The sequence below is a fragment of the Pseudonaja textilis genome, chromosome 10 (genome assembly GCF_049901715.1).
Source record: "Pseudonaja textilis isolate UNSWEBS1 chromosome 10, rPseTex1.2, whole genome shotgun sequence".
NCBI classification, from domain to species: Eukaryota; Metazoa; Chordata; class Lepidosauria; order Squamata; family Elapidae; genus Pseudonaja; species Pseudonaja textilis.
In genome coordinates, this window is record NC_141999.1 from 25,189,796 (window position 1) to 25,207,423 (window position 17,628).

At 49.8% G+C, this 17,628-nt stretch overlaps 2 protein-coding genes across 3 annotated transcripts in view; one reads left to right on the top strand and one right to left on the bottom strand.

Moving 5' to 3' along the window:
• The window catches only part of LOC113445898 (calpain small subunit 1), a 266,631-nt gene that overhangs the window by 172,513 nt on the left and 76,490 nt on the right, over positions 1-17,628 (top strand). The window lies entirely within an intron of this gene.
• Positions 83-16,380, bottom strand: LOC113451480 (neuroglobin-like). 2 transcript variants are annotated; one of them, XM_026722866.2, is made up of 6 exons: positions 16,149-16,380; positions 13,567-13,813; positions 7,515-7,622; positions 6,261-6,381; positions 4,730-4,810; positions 83-4,289 (listed from the first exon to the last, which is right to left on the bottom strand). In XM_026722866.2, exons 2-6 carry the CDS (start codon positions 13,788-13,790, stop codon positions 4,164-4,166), a joined length of 660 nt encoding a protein of 219 aa, XP_026578651.1. In that variant the 5' UTR covers positions 13,791-13,813; positions 16,149-16,380; the 3' UTR covers positions 83-4,163. The 2 variants fall into 2 exon arrangements, with proteins under 2 accessions (XP_026578651.1, XP_087796347.1); XM_087940221.1 differs by having other exon boundaries at positions 4,231-4,289; positions 4,712-4,810.

A 17,628-nucleotide genomic window follows, 5' to 3' on the forward strand; every position in this document is an offset into this window, starting at 1 on the left:
TGACCAGTGTCAGAAGAATAATTTGGAGGTCCAACTCGAGCCGGGATGGCGCAAGAATAAATAAAAATTAAATCTAGACAGCTGTGAGGAAACAAGAAATATTTATTCCCCAAGGCAAACAGCTTGGCTTTAAGGGGCAGCTACAGAGAAATGGGGTGCAGCGAGATTGTTCTATAGGGGAGCTTGTCCTGGGTGTGGAATTGTGTATGTTGATTCTAGGGTGACACTGGAGGGTCGTGGCGTGTATAAGCACACGTCATCTATGATGAAAACCATTTGGCTGAAATGGTATAGGGTTTCCTGCCTGGGCAGGGGGCTGGACTAGAAGACCTCTAAAGTCCCTTCCAACCCTGTTATTCTATTCTGTTCCGTTCTATTCATGTTTATGCTTGTGAACATGCAGTTCAGCTGGGAGACCATTTTAATTAACTCTATTTGTGTTTACAGACCTTCTCCTTTGATATGTGGATTAGATCTGAGCAAACTACTAGGGGATGCACGGAACTTTGAGTAAAAGATTTTCCCCCCTTTTGCTATTTTGACTTGATTAACCTAGTTGCAGCTTGACTGTCACTTTTCTAGCGCTGATTCTCTCAGTCCATTCTCAGTTAATGTTTCAGGGAAGATAGAAACAGTGCAAAGAATGAAATATATTTGGATATAAAACTTCCCCCACCAGGTTGGCATCTGATGTCTCCGGTTTATTGAATGAGCCACAGGGCCACGTTTCCACAAACCGAAAACTAAAACCAGACCCCTTCAAGCCAAGTTCTTCAATCTTGGCCATCTGAAGAGGTGTGGAGTTCAATTCCCAGGATTCCGCAGCCAGAAATTAATCAGGTCTGCTGGCTAAGGGGGCCCTTGGAGTTGAAGTCCAGACCTCTTCAGATGGCCCAAGATTTAGGTAACGCAGATTTACAGAATGTTGTGTGAGCAAACTGGACACCCCGCAGACACGCAGGGTTTGAATAGACCCAGACAACAGCTACAATCCCAGAGGACTCTTGCAGGATTTTAGGAACATCCAGGAGCACCAAGTGTGTGTGGGAAAAAAACCAGCAAGGGTCCGGAGTTGATTTGTTTCTGAGGAAAACCGCAACCGACTTGATAATCAGCTCCAGAAATGGAATGTGCCGTTTTCTTCGCCCCAATGAGCTAATCCTGAATCAGAACTGAGCAAAAGCTATTTTAATCAACTACCTCTCCTTTTTTCCTTTCTCGGAGATAAGATTTTAAGGCAAGAGGAAAAACAAAGCCAAGTGTTGCAACGGGGGTTTGTATTGAGGTCAGTGTTTCTCAGTCTTGGCCGTCTGAAGATGTGCGTGGACTTCAGCTCCCAGAATTCCCCAGCCAGCAGAGCATTTAGATATTGATTTATAGTTTCGTGGAACGGATCCAACGGTGACCAAGGATCGCAGCCAAAAGATATGATATATTTGCAGGCCAAATCAGGTCCAAGAAAACGACGAGTAAAACAATGTCCCTGTTGGACAGAACCTCGGGGAAAGCCAAAACAGTTGAAGTCGTGCTTGTCCGAGAACTGCGTGAAGTTGTGTTAGAAGCGCATACAATGGAAACTGTGTTTGTCGTTAGCTCAAACGGAGCGAGGAACAAGGATCAGGGAGAATTTCCGTGACACCAAATTTCAGAAGGTGGGAAGCAGTAAGATTTGGGGCTGAGTGGTTACAGGGTCAATAGAGAGTTTTAGGATGCCACTGAATTTAAGAGCAAGCACTTAGATAGGTCCCCCCACCCCTTCCCAAGGCACAGGAGGACACAACAGACAAAACATGGTGTCCCCGCCACGTAAATGTGGGTAATCCTTGACTTACGACCATAATGGAGCCATCATTTCTGTGGCTGAGGAAGACACTTGTTCAGTGAATTTAGTGACGTTCCTGGCCAGAGTTGTTTAAATGAATCACAAACTCAAGAACCACAGTTGTTAATAGCAATAGCACTTACACTTATATATCTTTATAGTGCTTTTACAGCCCCTCTCTAAGCGGTTTTTACAGAGTTAGCCTCTGGCCCCCAACAATCTGCGTCCTAATTTTACTGATTTCGGAAGGACGGGAGGCTGAGTCAACCTTGAGCCGGTCAAGATCGAACTCCTGGCGGTGGGCAGAGTTAGCCTGCAATACTCCATTCTAACAGGAAGGAAGGAAGGAAGGAAGGAAGGAAGGAAGGAAGGAAGGAAGGAAGGAAGGAAGGGTTTACAGAATCAGCCTCTTGCCTCCAACAATCTGGGTCCTCATTTGACCCACCTCGGAAGGGTGGAAGGCTGAGTCAACCTTGAGCCTGGTGGGATTTGAACAGCCGATAGTCAGCAGAAGTGGCCTGTAGTACAGCACTGTAACCACTGCACCACCGAATCTCTTTATTTTAAGTTAATAACACGTCGGAAGGTTCCAAAAAGGGATCACGTGACCCCCAGGACCCTGTGACCATCATAAATATGAATCAATTTGCCAAGCATCTGAATGTTGATCACGTGAATACGGGGGGAGGCTGCAAGGGTTGTGTGAACAATGGCAGCAAATCCCATTTTCCAGTGCTGCTGTAACTTGGAATGGTCACTAAGGGAACCACTGTAAGTCGAGGACTACCTGTAATGCATTTTTGGGCTGCAATCAGAGAGGTTGTTCTGCAAGGAGAGACAGCCCACTCCCCTGGCTTTGGAGAGAGAGGGGGTCAAAGTAGGAGGCAGCGCTGACTCATCCGACCACGTCAACGGGGCTGCTGTACAGAGAACATCAAAGGGGAAGCGAGGATGAGAGGCGGGTGAGAAGAACAACAAACCACGCAGGAGGGAACAAAGGAGCCTTCAAAAGCAACCTGATTATTTGCCTCACAAGCTAATTGGGGTACAAAGTGTGTGTGTGTGTGTCTGTGTGTGTGTGTGTGTGTGCGTGTGTCACACACAGGTAATAAAGGATGCAAAGAAAAGAAGTCAAAGAGCAGTTATCAGCTGCTGAAAGCCAGGTGTTAAAAACGAGAGGAAAAATATGGTGGAAAGAATAACAGAGTTGGAAGGGACCTTGGAGGTCTTCTAGTCCAACCCCCTTGCTTGGACAGGAGACCCTCTATCATTCCAGACAAGTGACTGTCCAGTCTCTTCTTGAAAACCTCCAGTGTTGGAGCACGCACAACTTCTGGTGACAGGCTGTTCCACTGGTTAATGGTTCTCACCGTTAGAAAGTTTCTCCTTAATTCCAGGTTGCTTCTCTCCTCGCTTAGTTTCCATCCATTGTTTCTTGTCCTGCGTTCTGGTGCTTTAGAGAACAGCTTGACCCCTTCCTCTTCTCTATTGGAAGGCTGCTACCAAGTCACCCCAGGCCTTCTCTTCCCTAGACCAGCCATACCTAATTCCCGCAACCATTCTTCGTATGTTTTAGCTGCCAGCCTCCTAACCTTCTTTGTTGCTCTTCTCTGCACCCTTTCCAGAGTCTCAGCGGCCTTTTGCTATCATGCCAGTGGCACTCCGAGGCCCCAGGACCAAAATGAAGTGGAGCAGCAGGCCAGGGACTGACCTCTCCCAGGAGCCCAGGTGAGGTCCACAGAGCATCTCACGTGACACCTGTCGCCTTGAGGAGAGACCCAAATCTTGGGCACGGGATATCCCATACCCGACCAGACTAGATCTTGGCCTCTCCTGAAGAGGTCAGTCCCCCATCCTGTCTCCAAAGTTTTCCACTCTGAGATTGTATTTTCTGGAAGATTGCAAGGGATGGCAATCCAGAGGCAAATTCTACGGATGCTGCAAGATGTCTTCCCGTCCAAAACCTTTCCAAGTTCTACACAATGTCAGGCTTCGTCTTCTTGTGTTGGAGGACAAACTCGGGGCTTTGGGTGTGGGGTTGAGGGATTTCTGTAGCTCAGAGGTCTCCAAACTTGGCAACTTTAAGACTTGTGGACTTTAACTCCCAGAATTCTCCAGCCAGCATAGCTGGGAGTTGAAGTCCACAAGTCTTAAAGTTGCCACGTTTGGGGAACGCTGACGCAGCTGATCAACCGGAAGGGTGAAATGCAGTCTCTGCAAGGACCACAAAGCAGAAATGTGGAAACTTCATAAAAGGACCTTCCTCGGCCAGCATCAGAGGATCCTAGCAGGAAATCCAAGGAGATCCTTCAACGAGCCACTTCCAGGACTGGCACCTTCTTCAGTTTTGATCTGGAGCGGATTCCAGGTCAGCCGTCTGTGGGGGAAGAAGGGGGCTGGCCCCCAGTCTCTTTCCTTCATTATGGAAGCCCCTGCGCATCACAGCTGCCAGGTATCTGAAGAGACCCTTGGGAATGCAGGGAGGGGGAGGGGGAGATCAAAGAGAAGGCAAATTCGTTTATAACTCTTAAGTGTAATTCAGGCAATCCTTGACTGATTCAATTCAATCCTTGAATTGATTCTTGGTGTCCTCTGAACTTAGTTGCTTCCTTGCAAATGTTTCATAACCCAACGAGGTAATATCATCAGCGCTACAAGGGAGCGGGGTTTGTGTACAGGAGGAAAAGGAGGACGGTGGGTCCTTGGTGGTCTCTGAACTTGGTGCAGATGTTTCATAACCCAACTAACTAACACCACCAGTGAATTTGGGGTTTGCGTCCTGTTTATATATAATCACTTGCTCCGCTAGATTTGTTGCAATACAGTTTTCTACTTGGTGGTTGGGATACTTTCTGTTTGATTGTTTGTCTGGTCTTAATCCCTGCTTACTTTCTAATTTCTCCTTACCTCCCAGGCTCTCTCAACTTCCAGAGTCCAATCTTCTTTGAGAATTGGTCGAACAGCCTGGATGAATTGAATTCCAATATACTGAGAAAAAAGAAAAATATAAAAAGCCAACAGTAATTTTGGGAAAGAGAGACAGAGAAGTGGATTGCCTGCTGTGAATTACTAGCAACTTTTATAGCTGTTGGATTGCTTTAAAATATATGTGCTGTGGGCCAGAGACATTTTAAGAGATACAATAGTGGTTCTACAATAACATCTGAGAAAAGAGGATAAAATTTTATGGTGCAATTCCCTCGCCTCACACCGTGAATTTTACAAGGGTTTAGGCTTGGTCATTTTTCATTTGTCTTCTTCCCTGGTTTTTCTGCTGTTATTTCTTTCTTTCTTAGCAAGACCAATTGAGCAAAAAAAAAATACATCTAAAGAAATCAAAAAGCAACACATCTGCATATTTTAAGGGAGGTGGAGATCCCCCACCCAGAGGTGGTCTTCAGACGGTTCTGACCAGTTCTGGGGAACCAATAGTGGAAATTTTGAGTAGTCCAGAGAACCGGCCAATTCCACCTCTGACTGGCCCCACCAACCCCACCTATTCTCCACCTCCCACCTTGGGGGGGTCCAGAGGTGGGATTCAGCCGGTTCACACCGGTTTTGGAGAGACTCAGTAGCAGAAATTCTGAGTCGTTGGGAGAACTGGCCGCCCCCGTCTCTTCTCCGCCTCCCATCGAGTCCCAGCTGATCGGCTGGGTCTCCTTTGGTTGCCCTGCACAGAAGAACGGAGCTGGAAAGCAGGTTAGTGGGGTAGGGAGGGAAGGGGGATTTTGCAGTATCCTTCCCCTGCCATGCCCACCAAGCCACGCCCACAGAACCGGTAGTAAAAATATTTGAATCCTACCACTGACCCCACTTGCAACGCCCCTGCGTTATGGGAACCAGGTGATATCGGCAAGGGAGCACCCAAGCATTTAGAAAAAAAGCAACACTAACCATAAGGGAACATTGCTGCCCTTCCTGAAGGAGAAGAAGGACCTGGGGGTGGAGTTAAAAGAGGAATCAGCCTAGAATCCCTACAAAGCCACAACTGGCCCGAGTCCAACGTCCCTTGAACTCCACGAACATCTAATTCCACGCAAGCGCTAACGTTAGGTGAGAAGATTCCTGTATATAGACTTTTAGCAATAAAATAGTTGATGGGAAGATCAATTCACAAGGATTTGAGCTTTCGCACCTGATACCTTCCACTCCAAAAAGAGAGAGGACTGAAAGGCCATCTGGAATTAGGAATATCCTTCTTAGAAGATTCAAGATCTGAAGTGCTTTAGTTCTTCAATAGCAGGGGTCTTGACAGCTTTAAGACTGGTGGACTTCGACTCCCGGAATTCCTCCTCTAGTCATGTTAGCTCAGGAATTCTGGGAGTTGAAGTCCACCAGTCTTAAACTCGCCCAGGTTGGAGACCCTTGTTCAATAGGATGTGTAGGGCACCCCAACCTCCGAATTCAGCCCTGGCTCGCTCTCCTTCCTTCCTCTCACCTCGTAGTATTTGGGAGGAGCTTTATAATGGAAGTGGTTCTTTCCCAGCTCAAAGGCAAGAACCTCCAGCTTGTCTTCTTGATCGAGTCGGGCCACGCTCTTCTCGATGAAGGACATCACTCTGGGGAGGGCGAGAGAAGAGAGGAGACCTTGTTCGGGGATGGGTTCACATGGGACATGAGGAGGCCCCGTTTCTAGGAAATCTACGATGACCCCTAGGAAAGTTCTGGGCAGGGAGGAAGTTCAGATTCAGTCTTGCGTAAGAAGGGAGGAATTCTCCCAATTACAGGAAACGTCTAGGAAAGCAACTCTCTCTTCCCATCCACGGCTCCTTAGAGGGTCCGTGGGGTCCCAAAACAATGAGTAATCCTTTCAGAGTAAAGCTGGCTGGGGAATTCTGGGAGTTGAAGTCCACCCCTCTTCCAGCTGCCAAGACTGAATGGAAACACACTGGCCTAGATATGCTAATGACCGAGTTGGCTTTCAAGGATTATTTCAATCTCCTCCAGAAGCAATAAAGATCAAGAGATAAAACCAAGATAATGCAGGCCACATGTACCCTTCCTCTTCAAAAAAAAAAAAAAAAACGAGGAAGATCGGGTTGCAGCGGCCAAATGTCAACCCCGTGGGAAAGATAAAAGCCAGAAAAAGAAATAAAGAGATTCTTCCCACCCGCAACCCTGTGCCAAAGAGCACGAAAACCCTCCATTTGCCTGCTGGCTGGGGAAATCTGGGAGTTGAAATCCAGGCATCGTAAAAGTCTATTAACATGCCGGCTGGGGAATTCTGGGAGTGCACAAGTCCATAAGTCCCTGCCTTATGTTATTCCAGAGAAATGGCTGTCCAGTCTCTTCTTGAAAACCGCCGGCAACGGAGAAGGAAGGAAGGGAGGGAAGGAGGGAGGGAAGGAAGGAAGAACAGGGTTGGAAGGGAGCTTAGAGATCTTCTAGCCCAACCCCCTGTTCAAGTCAGAGACGCTATACAACCTGGGATGGCTGTCCAGTCTCTTCTTGAAAACCTCCAGTGACAAAGTACCCACAACTCCTGCAGGCAACTTGTTCCACTGGTGAATCGTCCTCAGTGTCGGAAAAATGCCTCCTTATTCCTAGGCGATGGAAGGATGCAAGTCCCCCTGTGTGGTCCACGGGCGCAAGGAAGGAGCCCAGCCCGGCCCCGGATAGAAGCATCTCTAAGGGGGACGATGGCATTTCAGTCTGGATGGGGGAGGAGAGCCGGGAGGCCCCTCAGACTCACCTGAGGCCATGAGCTTGCAGTTCCTTGCTCATCTTCAGCTGCTGCAGATCGTCCACGTCACGGAAGAGGAAAAACATGTCTTTGCACTCAGGGTGGGTCTCAAATAGCCTGGAGAGTAAACAGGGGAGGGTCCAGAATGGGGTCGCCTTCCTCCCGCCTGGAATGGAGGAGGAAGGTCTGCAGCCCAGGCCACGGTGAGAGAAGGGACCGCTCAGCCCTCCAGAGGAAAAGGGGCCCGTCAATCATCTCGGAAGGGACCCTCCCAGGGGTGGGATTCAAACATTGTTACTACCGGTTCTGTGGGTGTGGCTCGGTGGGCGTGGCAGGGGAAGGATATACTGCAAAATCCCCCTCCCCTCCCCACCCCACTAGCCTGCTTTCCAGCTCCGTTCTCCTGTGCGGGGCAACCAAAGGAGACAGAGATGATTGGCTGTGGGCGTGGCCTGGTGGGCATGGCATTCTGTGGGCATGGCTTGGTGGGCATGGCAGGGGAAGGATACTGCAAAATCCCCCTCCCCTCCCCACCCCACGAGCCTGCTTTCCAGCTCCGTTCTCCTGTGCGGGGCAACCAAAGGAGACCCAGCCGATCAGCTGGGACTCGATGGGAGGCGGAGAAGAGACGGGGGTGGCCGGTTCTCCCAACGACTCAGAATTTCTGCTACCGGTTCTCTCCAAAACTGGTCTGAACCGGCTGAATCCCACCTCTGGACCCCCCCAAGGTTCTGGGACTGTAAAGGTGTGGGAAGGAGAGGGAAGAGATGTACCGGAAGTCCTCGACTTACGACCCCAGTTGAGCCCCAAATTTCTGTTGCTACACCAGACAATTGTTAAGTAGGTTTTGGCCCATTTTACGGCCCGAGTTAAGCGAATCTCTGCAATGGTTATGTTAGTCACACGGTCGTTAAGTGAATCTGGCTTCCCCGTTGACTGCTTGTCAGAAGGTCAGAAAACAGGGATCACGTGACCCCCCCGGCATACCGTCATAAATATAAGTCATCCGCCAAGCCCCTGAATTTTGATCATGTGATTACGGGGATGCTGCCAAAGTCGTAACTGTGAAAAATGGCCATAAGTCACTAGTATTTATATATTATAAATCTTCCCTATATACAAAAGCAAAATCCCATTCACGCATCACCACAAAATCTCCAGAACCGTCAAGCCTACAAACTTGAAATCTGGCCCATGTGTTCCTCTCTGCTTCTAGGGGCTCACTAAGAAAGGACCCCCAGAGCATTAAGAGTATTTCCTATATTATTATTATTATTATTATTATTATTATTATTATTAACACGCTCTGATGCTAAGGAGTTCTACTCCCGCTCCCCACCTGAAAAGAAATTTCCTACTGGTTCTGCAGCTCCTCTTCTTCCTCCTCCTCCTCCTCCTCCTGTCTCCCTTCTCCCAGACCGGACAACCCACCCCCATGTTCAGGGGTGTTTCTGAACCCCATTTTCTTTCCCCTCCTATCTTTGGGGCTCGGCCACCTCCCCTTCCCACGTCCCCCACCGGTTCTTTGGCATCTGCTTTGGCCAAAAAAAAGGGGAAGAAATGGGGGGATGGGGGGGATAAACACAAGAATTGTTTAAGGAATGTTTATCCTGGCCTTTGTCATCGTGATCCCAGGATGTTTAAAACTCTCCTCAAACAAAGGCCATGCCAACTGCAATCTGTAAAAGCCGTCTGAAAAGCACATGTTAAAACAGCAACGCAAACCCAGCCGAGCTGGAAAAGGCTCCCTGGGGACTGAAGCGCTCTAAAATCTACTCCTCCTTTCATCTCTGTGTGTGTGTGTGTGTTTTTTTTAATGCCAGGCGTGCCTCTGCGGCAGGTGGCACCCGACAGTTCCTCCTCCCGTCTCTTTCCTCCACCCATCCTGGCAAGATGGGAAGGGAAGAGAAGTGAGAAGGAACAGAAGAGAACAGAATATGAATGAATGAAAAATAATGGAATGGAATGCAGGGCAGGATAGGGTAAGATGGATAGGATAAGATAGAACAGAAAATATAGGATAGGATAGGATAGGATATGGAGAATGAAGAATGAAGAATAGAATAGAATAGAATAGAATAGATTAGAATAGAATAGAATAGAATAGATTAGAATAGAATAGAATAGAATAGAATAGAATAGAATAGAATAGAATAGAATAGAATAGAATAGAATAGAATATGGAGAATGGAGAATGGAGAATGGAGAATGGGATAGGATAGGATAGAATAAAATATGGAGAATACAAATAGAAATAGAAATAGAATAGAATAGAATAGAATAGAATAGAACAGAATAAGGAATAGAAATAGAATAGAATAAGGAATAGAATGGAATAGAAAAGAATGAATAAGGAATAGAATAGAATAGAATGAATAAGGAATAGAATAGAATAGAATAGAATAGAATAGAATAGAATAGAATAGAATAGAATAGAATAGAATAGAATAGAATTTTTTATTGGCCAAGTGTGATTGGACACACAAGGAATTTGTCTTTGGTGCATAAGCTCTCATTGCACACATAAGCAGCAAGTGATAAATAATCATCATAATCATAAAATACAGTCACCATGAATCACAAGGCACAACACTCAGTGATAGTCATAAGATACTAAATAAGAGCAATCAGCATAAATCATAAGGTAGAAATAACAGGATAGTCATAAGATGCTAAAGGCATAGGAAACAGGAAAGAGGAAAAAGAGAATAGGTATGACGGCCCTACTAATGGTTGGCTATCCCAGGGCATAAGACCGTGTTGTGGGAATTAGTGGTCTACTGGAGTGATAGCATTGGGGGGCGGGGGGGCGGGGGGATCTGTCCTTGGGTCTGGTTGTTTGGGCGTGTAAGGCTGCGCGGAGTTGTCTTGAAGGAAGATGCTGAAACCGTTTGTGTCCCGGATGTGGGAGGTATTTTCTCAGCCCTCTTTCTGACCTGTGCAACGGACAGGTCTTCCTTCTATGGAAGGCAGGATGGTTGCAACTGTTTTTTCTGCAATCCCAACTATCCACTGGAGTCTGTATCTGTCCTGTTTGGTTGCTGTGCAAAGGCATAAGTGCACCAGCGTGCCTACTTGCCGAACCAGACGCCTTCGGTGCTTCTCCTTTGGAATAGTAACTGGGAAAGAAGTCGGCTGAAGAAACACCGGGTACCTGGGTTGTAATTTGGAGCATTCATCTAGTTTGCTCTGGTTTTAATTAGCCAGGAGCATTTTTGCCTGTGAAGAGCTGATGCCAGCTCCCTTGGCTTCTAAACTAAAACCCGTCAGGTGGGCACCTTAGCCTGCAAAACCAGGGAAGGCACCTGGGGTGGGAGGTAGGGAGGAAGGTTTCACAAAAGCCCCTGCAAGAAAAGAGAGGCTGGGGCTGCCCTCCTCCCTCCGGCTGCCTCCCTCACGCTGCCAGGGGGCAGGCAAGGCGTTAAGCCAGCTGGACCCCCTGGGGTGAAGCCTAAAAGGGGCACAAGAGAGTTTTTTTTGGGGGGGGGTCGAGAGAACTATTATTATTACAATATATTTGTCAGTGGGAGCAGATGACTATCTCTGAGTATGTTTATTTTTTAATGCACATTTTTTTCTTCGTTTAATTTTGCTTTGTTCTTGTTTCCTTCTTTTTTTTCCTTTTAAGGGTTTGTATTTTAATTTTGGAAAGAATAAAATAAAATAAAAATATTGTTTTACAAAAAGGGAACCAGCAAAGTCGGGAGCGCTATAAGAAGTGCATGGGTGGCCAGAGACTCTTCCCCTTCCTTCTCTCTTTCTCTCTTCCAATGCCAGCCTTTGCCCTTGGCAAACAGCGGTTGCCTTTCCAACAGATTGCAGAGCCGTTTAACATCTGGCAACGGGGCCGCTGCAGATCCTCATCCAGGGTTGATCCACACTGACCCACAAAGACATTTATAGAGACTCTTCTTCCCTCCTTTCTGAGTCAGCATCGAGCAGCCCTGCTGGGAAACGCTGCCCATTCCCAGATGCGAAACAGATTCCTGGGGCGGAAAATGCTTTTCGGCTTGGTGTGAGTCTGATAATCACAAGTGGAATTTATTGCCTCATTGAATTACTTTCAAACATCTCAGGGAAGTAAAAACGGGCTGCCTGCAGCCACGGACTGGGGGCAGTGGCGGATTAAGGCCCAGAGCACTGACAAATCTTGGTGCGCCCCCCCTTTCGACACCTTCGCACAAATGAAGCCATATTCGCCACTTTTCAGTGCCCGCTTTGGGCCTGGTGGTGCCCTAAGCCCGTGCTTCGTCTGCTTCATGGTCAATACACCACTGACTGGGTGGTCCTTGGCGCCCTCTGGCCTTGGTAGCTTCCTTGTAGACGTTTCATAACCCAACTAGGGAACATCATCAGTGCTAGAAGGCAGGGGCTTTGCAGGGAGCGGGGGAAGAGGAGGGAGAAGAAGATTATGGGGTCCTTGGTGCTCTCTGAGCAACCAACCGAAGTATCAGAATAAAACAACAACCAGAATACACAGAGCTTCAAAGAGGACTCGGAATCTATCGAACGACTTTGCTTCCTGCAATGGTTTCGTCATTGAGGTCTGACTTTTATCCCTTATGGGAGGGGCCAATCACCTCCCAGCCTTATTCCCGAGTCGCCCCTTCTGCTTCAGCTGCTCTCACCTCCTAGCAGCTCTGCGCACACGCGCACTGGGAACAGGCTCCCCTGGCTCCTCTGCCTTGCTGCTGCCAGACTCCAAAAGCTCCGGAGGCAGCACCCCACAGAACCGGTAGTAAAAGTTTTTGAATCCCACCACTGCCCTATTTGTGTTTGCAGACCTTCTCCTTAGATATGTGGATTAGGTCTGGGTAACCTATTTGGGGCTACAAGGAACGTTGAGCAAAAGATTTTTCCTGTTTGCTATTTTTTTTTTTACCCAATTAACTTAGTTTCAGCTTGACTGTCGCTTGCCTAGCGGAGACGCCGGTTCTCAAGACCAGGGTAGACTCTGTCAATGTTTTAAGGGCAGATGGAAACAGCGCAAAGGATAAAAATACAGTATTTCTGGATATAAAACGTCTCACAAGAGAGAATCAAGATGGAAGTCCCAGCGTCAAAGTTGGGGGGGCGGGCCGGGGGGGGGTGTCTTTAAAGCAGGGCTCTCCAACCTTGGCCACTTTAAGATTGGTGGACTTCAACTCCCAGAGTTCCTCAGCCAGCTTTGTTGAAGTCCACCAGTCTTAAAGGGGCCAAGGTTGGAGACCCATCGCGGTTTATCCGGAGTGCCTCCCTGTGATGGAAGCCAGGGGCCAATCCTCAGTTTACCCGGAATGTGCATTGAAAGTCCTTTTTCGGGAAGCCCGCGAGGCGTGGGAGCAGGCTGCCGATCCCAAGAGACTCATCTTTGGGATGAATCATCTTGCAAAGTGGAATCCCCCCCGCCCTCTCCCGCCCTTGAGAAACGCTATTTTATTTCATTAAAGTAGATTTAGAGATTCCCTCCCTGGACTGTCAAACCTCCGTGGGTGGCTTAGAATGTAGAAAGGAAGAGAAACAGGATGGCGGAGAAGGATGAAGCCCACGTGGGAAGGGAGTCTTGTGGTTCACCGTCAGCCGGTGCAGACGGCAGCGGAATTGGACAGTGGGAAAGAACGGGCGGGTGGGGGGAGGAGTTCGGAGAACCGGCCAATCCCACCTCTGACTGGCCCTGCCGACCCCTTCTGATCGGCTGGGTCTCCTTTGGTTGCCCTGCACAGGAGAATGGAGCTGGAAAGCAGGTTAACAGATTAGCAGAGTTGGGAGGGACCTTGTAGGTCACCTAGTCAAACCCCCCCCCGCCGAGTGGGAGACCCTACACCATTTCTGACAAAGGGCAGTCCAATCTCTTCTTGAGAGCCTCCCACACCTTCCGAGGGCAAGCTGTGCGCATACTTCCCCTGCCACGTCCACCGAGCCGTGCCCACAGAACCGATAGTAAAACAGAATGAAACCCAGCACTGCCCTGGTAGTGCTTCCCCACCGTCAGCGGCCAAAGGCCAGCCTTCCCCGACCAACGTTGTGGCGTCCGTTGCATCGACTGGGACGTCCCCTTGGCAAGAGGGAAACCGAGGCTTACCCAATAAAGAGAATGATCCCCACTCGAGCGATGTTCTTATGAAGGACGCTCCAGGACTCCCGGACCGAGTCCTTCTGGGCCGCGGAGAGGGGAAAGGCTTCCTCCCGCTCCCCATGGCTGCCAGGATCCGTCCCTTTCGCCTCCAGAGCCAGTGCTGAGCCCCTCCTGTCTTCAGAGACGGCCGGATCCACTGCGTCTCCCGTGCTAGATAAGGTGCATCCCATCTGCAGCGCAGGGTTTGCCTCCTCTGGAACGACAAAGGCAGACAGGTAGCAATCCAGAGATGGAATAAACCAGGATCAGGCAAGGAGCTCTTCAGATCTCGGCCTGCGAAGGGCAGCGGTGTGTGTGTGTGTGTGTGTGTGTGTGTGTGGAAATACAGCCGCTGTTTGACTGCATGCAATGAAGTTTGTCAATCTTGGTTTGACGCCTGGACTTCAACTCCCAGAATTCCTAAGAGCTGGTTGGGGGGATTCTGGGAATTGAAGTCCAGGCATCTGAAAGTGGTCACGATTGACTGACTTCAAAATGCAAATTCAACCGCAATAAACTTCCCTAAATTTATCCTAGTTCGTTCTTTCCCAAAAGAGCCGAGGTCGACGTGTCCCAGTCGAGCCGGCCTTCGTTCCGCCCTGAAGGAGAACCTGGTTGTTTTCCCAGTTGTGCAACCTCAGTAGCATCTTGTTTCTCTATTCTATGTTTGTTTATTGGGGGGGTCTGTTTTATTTCAAGCAGGTTGGGTGTCACCCTGCAGGGAAATCCAGCCGCCGCCCTGGCGGTGAATGTCAGGAATGCCTGAAACCGGCAGGGCAGCCTCAAGATGTCAAGGGCGGAGAATTTGGGGGAATCACGGAAAAAGTGGGAAGGGGAGAGGAAGAGGAAGAGGAGGGGGAAGATGATGACCATGGGGTCCTAGATGCTCTCTGAGCTGGCTTTTGTTTTTGCAGACATTTCATTACCCAAGTAGGTAACATCATCAATGCTAGAAGGGAGTGAGGTTTGTGGGGAGGAGGAGGAGGAGGAGGAGGAGGAGGAGGAGGACGACTGTGGGGTGGCCTCTGAGCTTGCTGGTTTTCTGCCAGACATTTCATGGCCCAGCTAGGTAACATCCTCAGTGCTACAAGGGGGTGTGATTTGCTCTCTGTTTATATACAGTCCCTTCTAGCATCGGCGATGTCGCCCAGTTTGGCTAACGACGCCCCTGCAAGAAAACCACCAAGCCCAGGAATCACGTCCTTTATGGATCAGGGGTGAGATGGAGGTCAGGAAGGGCGACCAGGAGAAAGGTGCCCTGGGACCCCACCTTGGACATCTCTGGGCGAGGCTGGTCTGCTTCTCTCCAGCGGGCAAGGCAGGTTCGATTGGGCAAGCTCTTTGCCATAAACTAGCATTCGATGAATGGTTGCAGGACCTGGGTAGGTCTAGTCCAGAGGTCTCCAAACTTGGCAACTTTAAGACGGGTGGACTGAACTTTTGGGATCCCTGGTCTAGTCCCAGGAAGAGAAGGACCAGGGGGGACATGAGAGCATCTTCCAATATCCGAGGGGCTGCCACAGAGAAGCGGGGCGGGGGTCAACCTCTTCTCCAAAGCCCCTGAAGGCAGGACAAACAAGAACAAATGGAAACCAGTCAAAGTGTGAAGCAACCTGGAATTAAGGGAAAACTTCCTAAGAATGAGGACAATTAACCAGTGGAGCAAGTAAATGCTCCAACCCTGGAGGCTTTTAAGAAGAGACTGGTCTGAAATGGTATATAGCGTCAACAATCAACCCGTGGAACAGAAGTTGCCCTCGGAAGTTGTGGGAGCGCCTCCAGAAGAGGTTGGACTGACATTTGTCTCCTGCTTGGGCAGGGGGTTGGACTAGATGACCTACAAGGTCCCTTCCAACTCTGATTATCTGTTATCTGGTATGGTCTCTTCCAGGCTCATGATTGTAGAGGGATGAGGAAGGGAAGGGAAGGGAAGGGAAGGGAAGGGAAGGGAAGGAAGGAAGGAAGGAAGGAAGGAAGGAAGGAAGGAAGGAAGGAAGGAAGGAAGGAAGGGACGGACAGAGTAACTGAATATCGGAAGGGACCTTGGAGGTGTTCTAGTCCAACCCCACTGCTTGAGTTTCAGATCCTATACCATTTCAGAGAAGTAGCTGTCTCTTCCTAAAAGCAAAAGGAAGGAAGGGAAGGGAAGGGAAGAGAAGAGAAGAGAAGAGAAGAGAAGAGAAGAGAAGAGAAGAGAAGAGAAGAGAAGAGAAGAGAAGAGAAGAGAAGAGAAGAGAAGAGACTGTGCAGTGCCTTGTCCGGAGTGTCCAGCCTTGGGGACTTCAAGTCTTGTGGACCTCAACACCCAGAATTCCCCAGCCAGCAATTCCAGGAGTTGAAGTCCACAAGTGTTAAAAGTTTCCAGGGTTGGACACCCCCAGGTGTTGGGGTCTCCTGCTTGAGCAGGGGTTGGACTGGAAGACCTCCAAGGTCCCATCCAACACCTCCTTTTGTTTGCCAGGGGTCCTGCGAGAGGCTTCCAGCCAGCCCCTCCACCTGGGGAAGCCCCTCTGCCCGACAGAAGGAAGATTCGACAAGCGTCTACTTACCGACGGAAAAGGGGCCGTCAGGTGGTTCAGGCAGGAGAGCCGAGTGCGAGAAGACGCACACTTTTGCAGGGAGAAAAGAGCAAAGCTTTCCCACCGGGCTTGGGTTAAGTCATCTCCCCCCTTCCCTCTTCTGCAATTCTCAGCCAGGTGCAGCCCAGGCAGGCATCCTCGGGATCCTAAAGTCTGCCTGGTTTGGGTCTCTCTCCCCCTCCTGCAAACTCCCTTCCGGTCAGTGCCTCAAATCTGGGACGGGTCAGTGGGTGCGAGAGCTGCCTCGGCCGGGGAGACCAACCTCTGCTCTCCCCAAAGTGCTGGGGGAGGGGAGGACAGCCAAAAAGGGGGGGGGGTCTTGTGCAGAAGATGGTAGAAGCTGCACCAGGAGAATTCTAGCTTTCTCAGCCGCCTGGGAGGATTGGTGGGCCGGTTTGGGTCCTGTAGTTAAAGGGGCTGGACGAGGAGCTGGGAGACGTAGAGCTCCGGGTGACTTTGGGCCAGTCTCTCTCTCCCTCCCTCTGAAGGGACAGAAGAAGAAAGAGGAAAAAGGAAAAGGGAGGGAGGGAAGGGAGAGAGGGTGGAAGAAAAGAAAGGATGGAAGGCAGGCAAAGGAAGAAGAAAAGAAGAGGGGGGAGGGGAGGAGGGAGAGAGAAAAGTAAAAAAGAGAAAGGAAGGAAGGAAAAAAGGAAGGAAGGAAGGAAGGAAGGAAGGAAGGAAGGAAGGAAGGAAGGAAGGAAGGAAGGAAGGAAGGAAGAAAGAAAGAAAGAAAGAAAGAAAGAAAGAAAGAAAGAAAGAGCCTCACTCTTGTCTCTAGTGGCTCTAACCATTTTGATTTTCGAAAGCCGTGGCCTCCCTCATACCGCCTGGTGCCTTGAAGCACGTAGCCTCCTTCGCACCCAGCCCCAGGGCTCCGCTTGTTCCCAGGCCGCTTGTCGGCTGCTCCCGGCTTCCTGCTCTTTGGATTTTGGGGGAGAAGCCGCCAGAAATCCTTCAGCCCAGATGGGAAAAGGTCTCTGGGGCTGCCCCTGCCTTCCCCCCCTCCCCTCCCCCGTGGCATTAGACAGGCTGAAGGGTGGGGCTGCCTGGGAACCCTCCGGGCTGGGGGTGGGGGTGCTCAGGCACATGGATCCTCACCCATGACCCATCGTCCAGAACAAGCGGAAGCGGCTGGAGCACCCTCCCAAAAAAGCTCGGCTGATCGGTGGCCGGGATGGAGGAGGGTTCAAGGTCAGCCAGGCAGTTTGGGGCCCTTTTCACCTGCACCCCATCGGTCTCCTCTACCTGTTGGCTGGGAGGTTTTAAGACTTGGGTACGTGAACGGCAGGAGGGAAGCGGGCATAACCGCTCAGGTGCATCCCAAAGTCTCCCAGGTGTCGGCAGCCCTGCCAAGATCTCGTGGAACAGAGACGCCCCACACAGTTGCAGTGGGAGAGGACCTGGGTAGCTCTGGGATGCGCTGCGGAGTCCTTGGGGCTCTGAGTGGAGT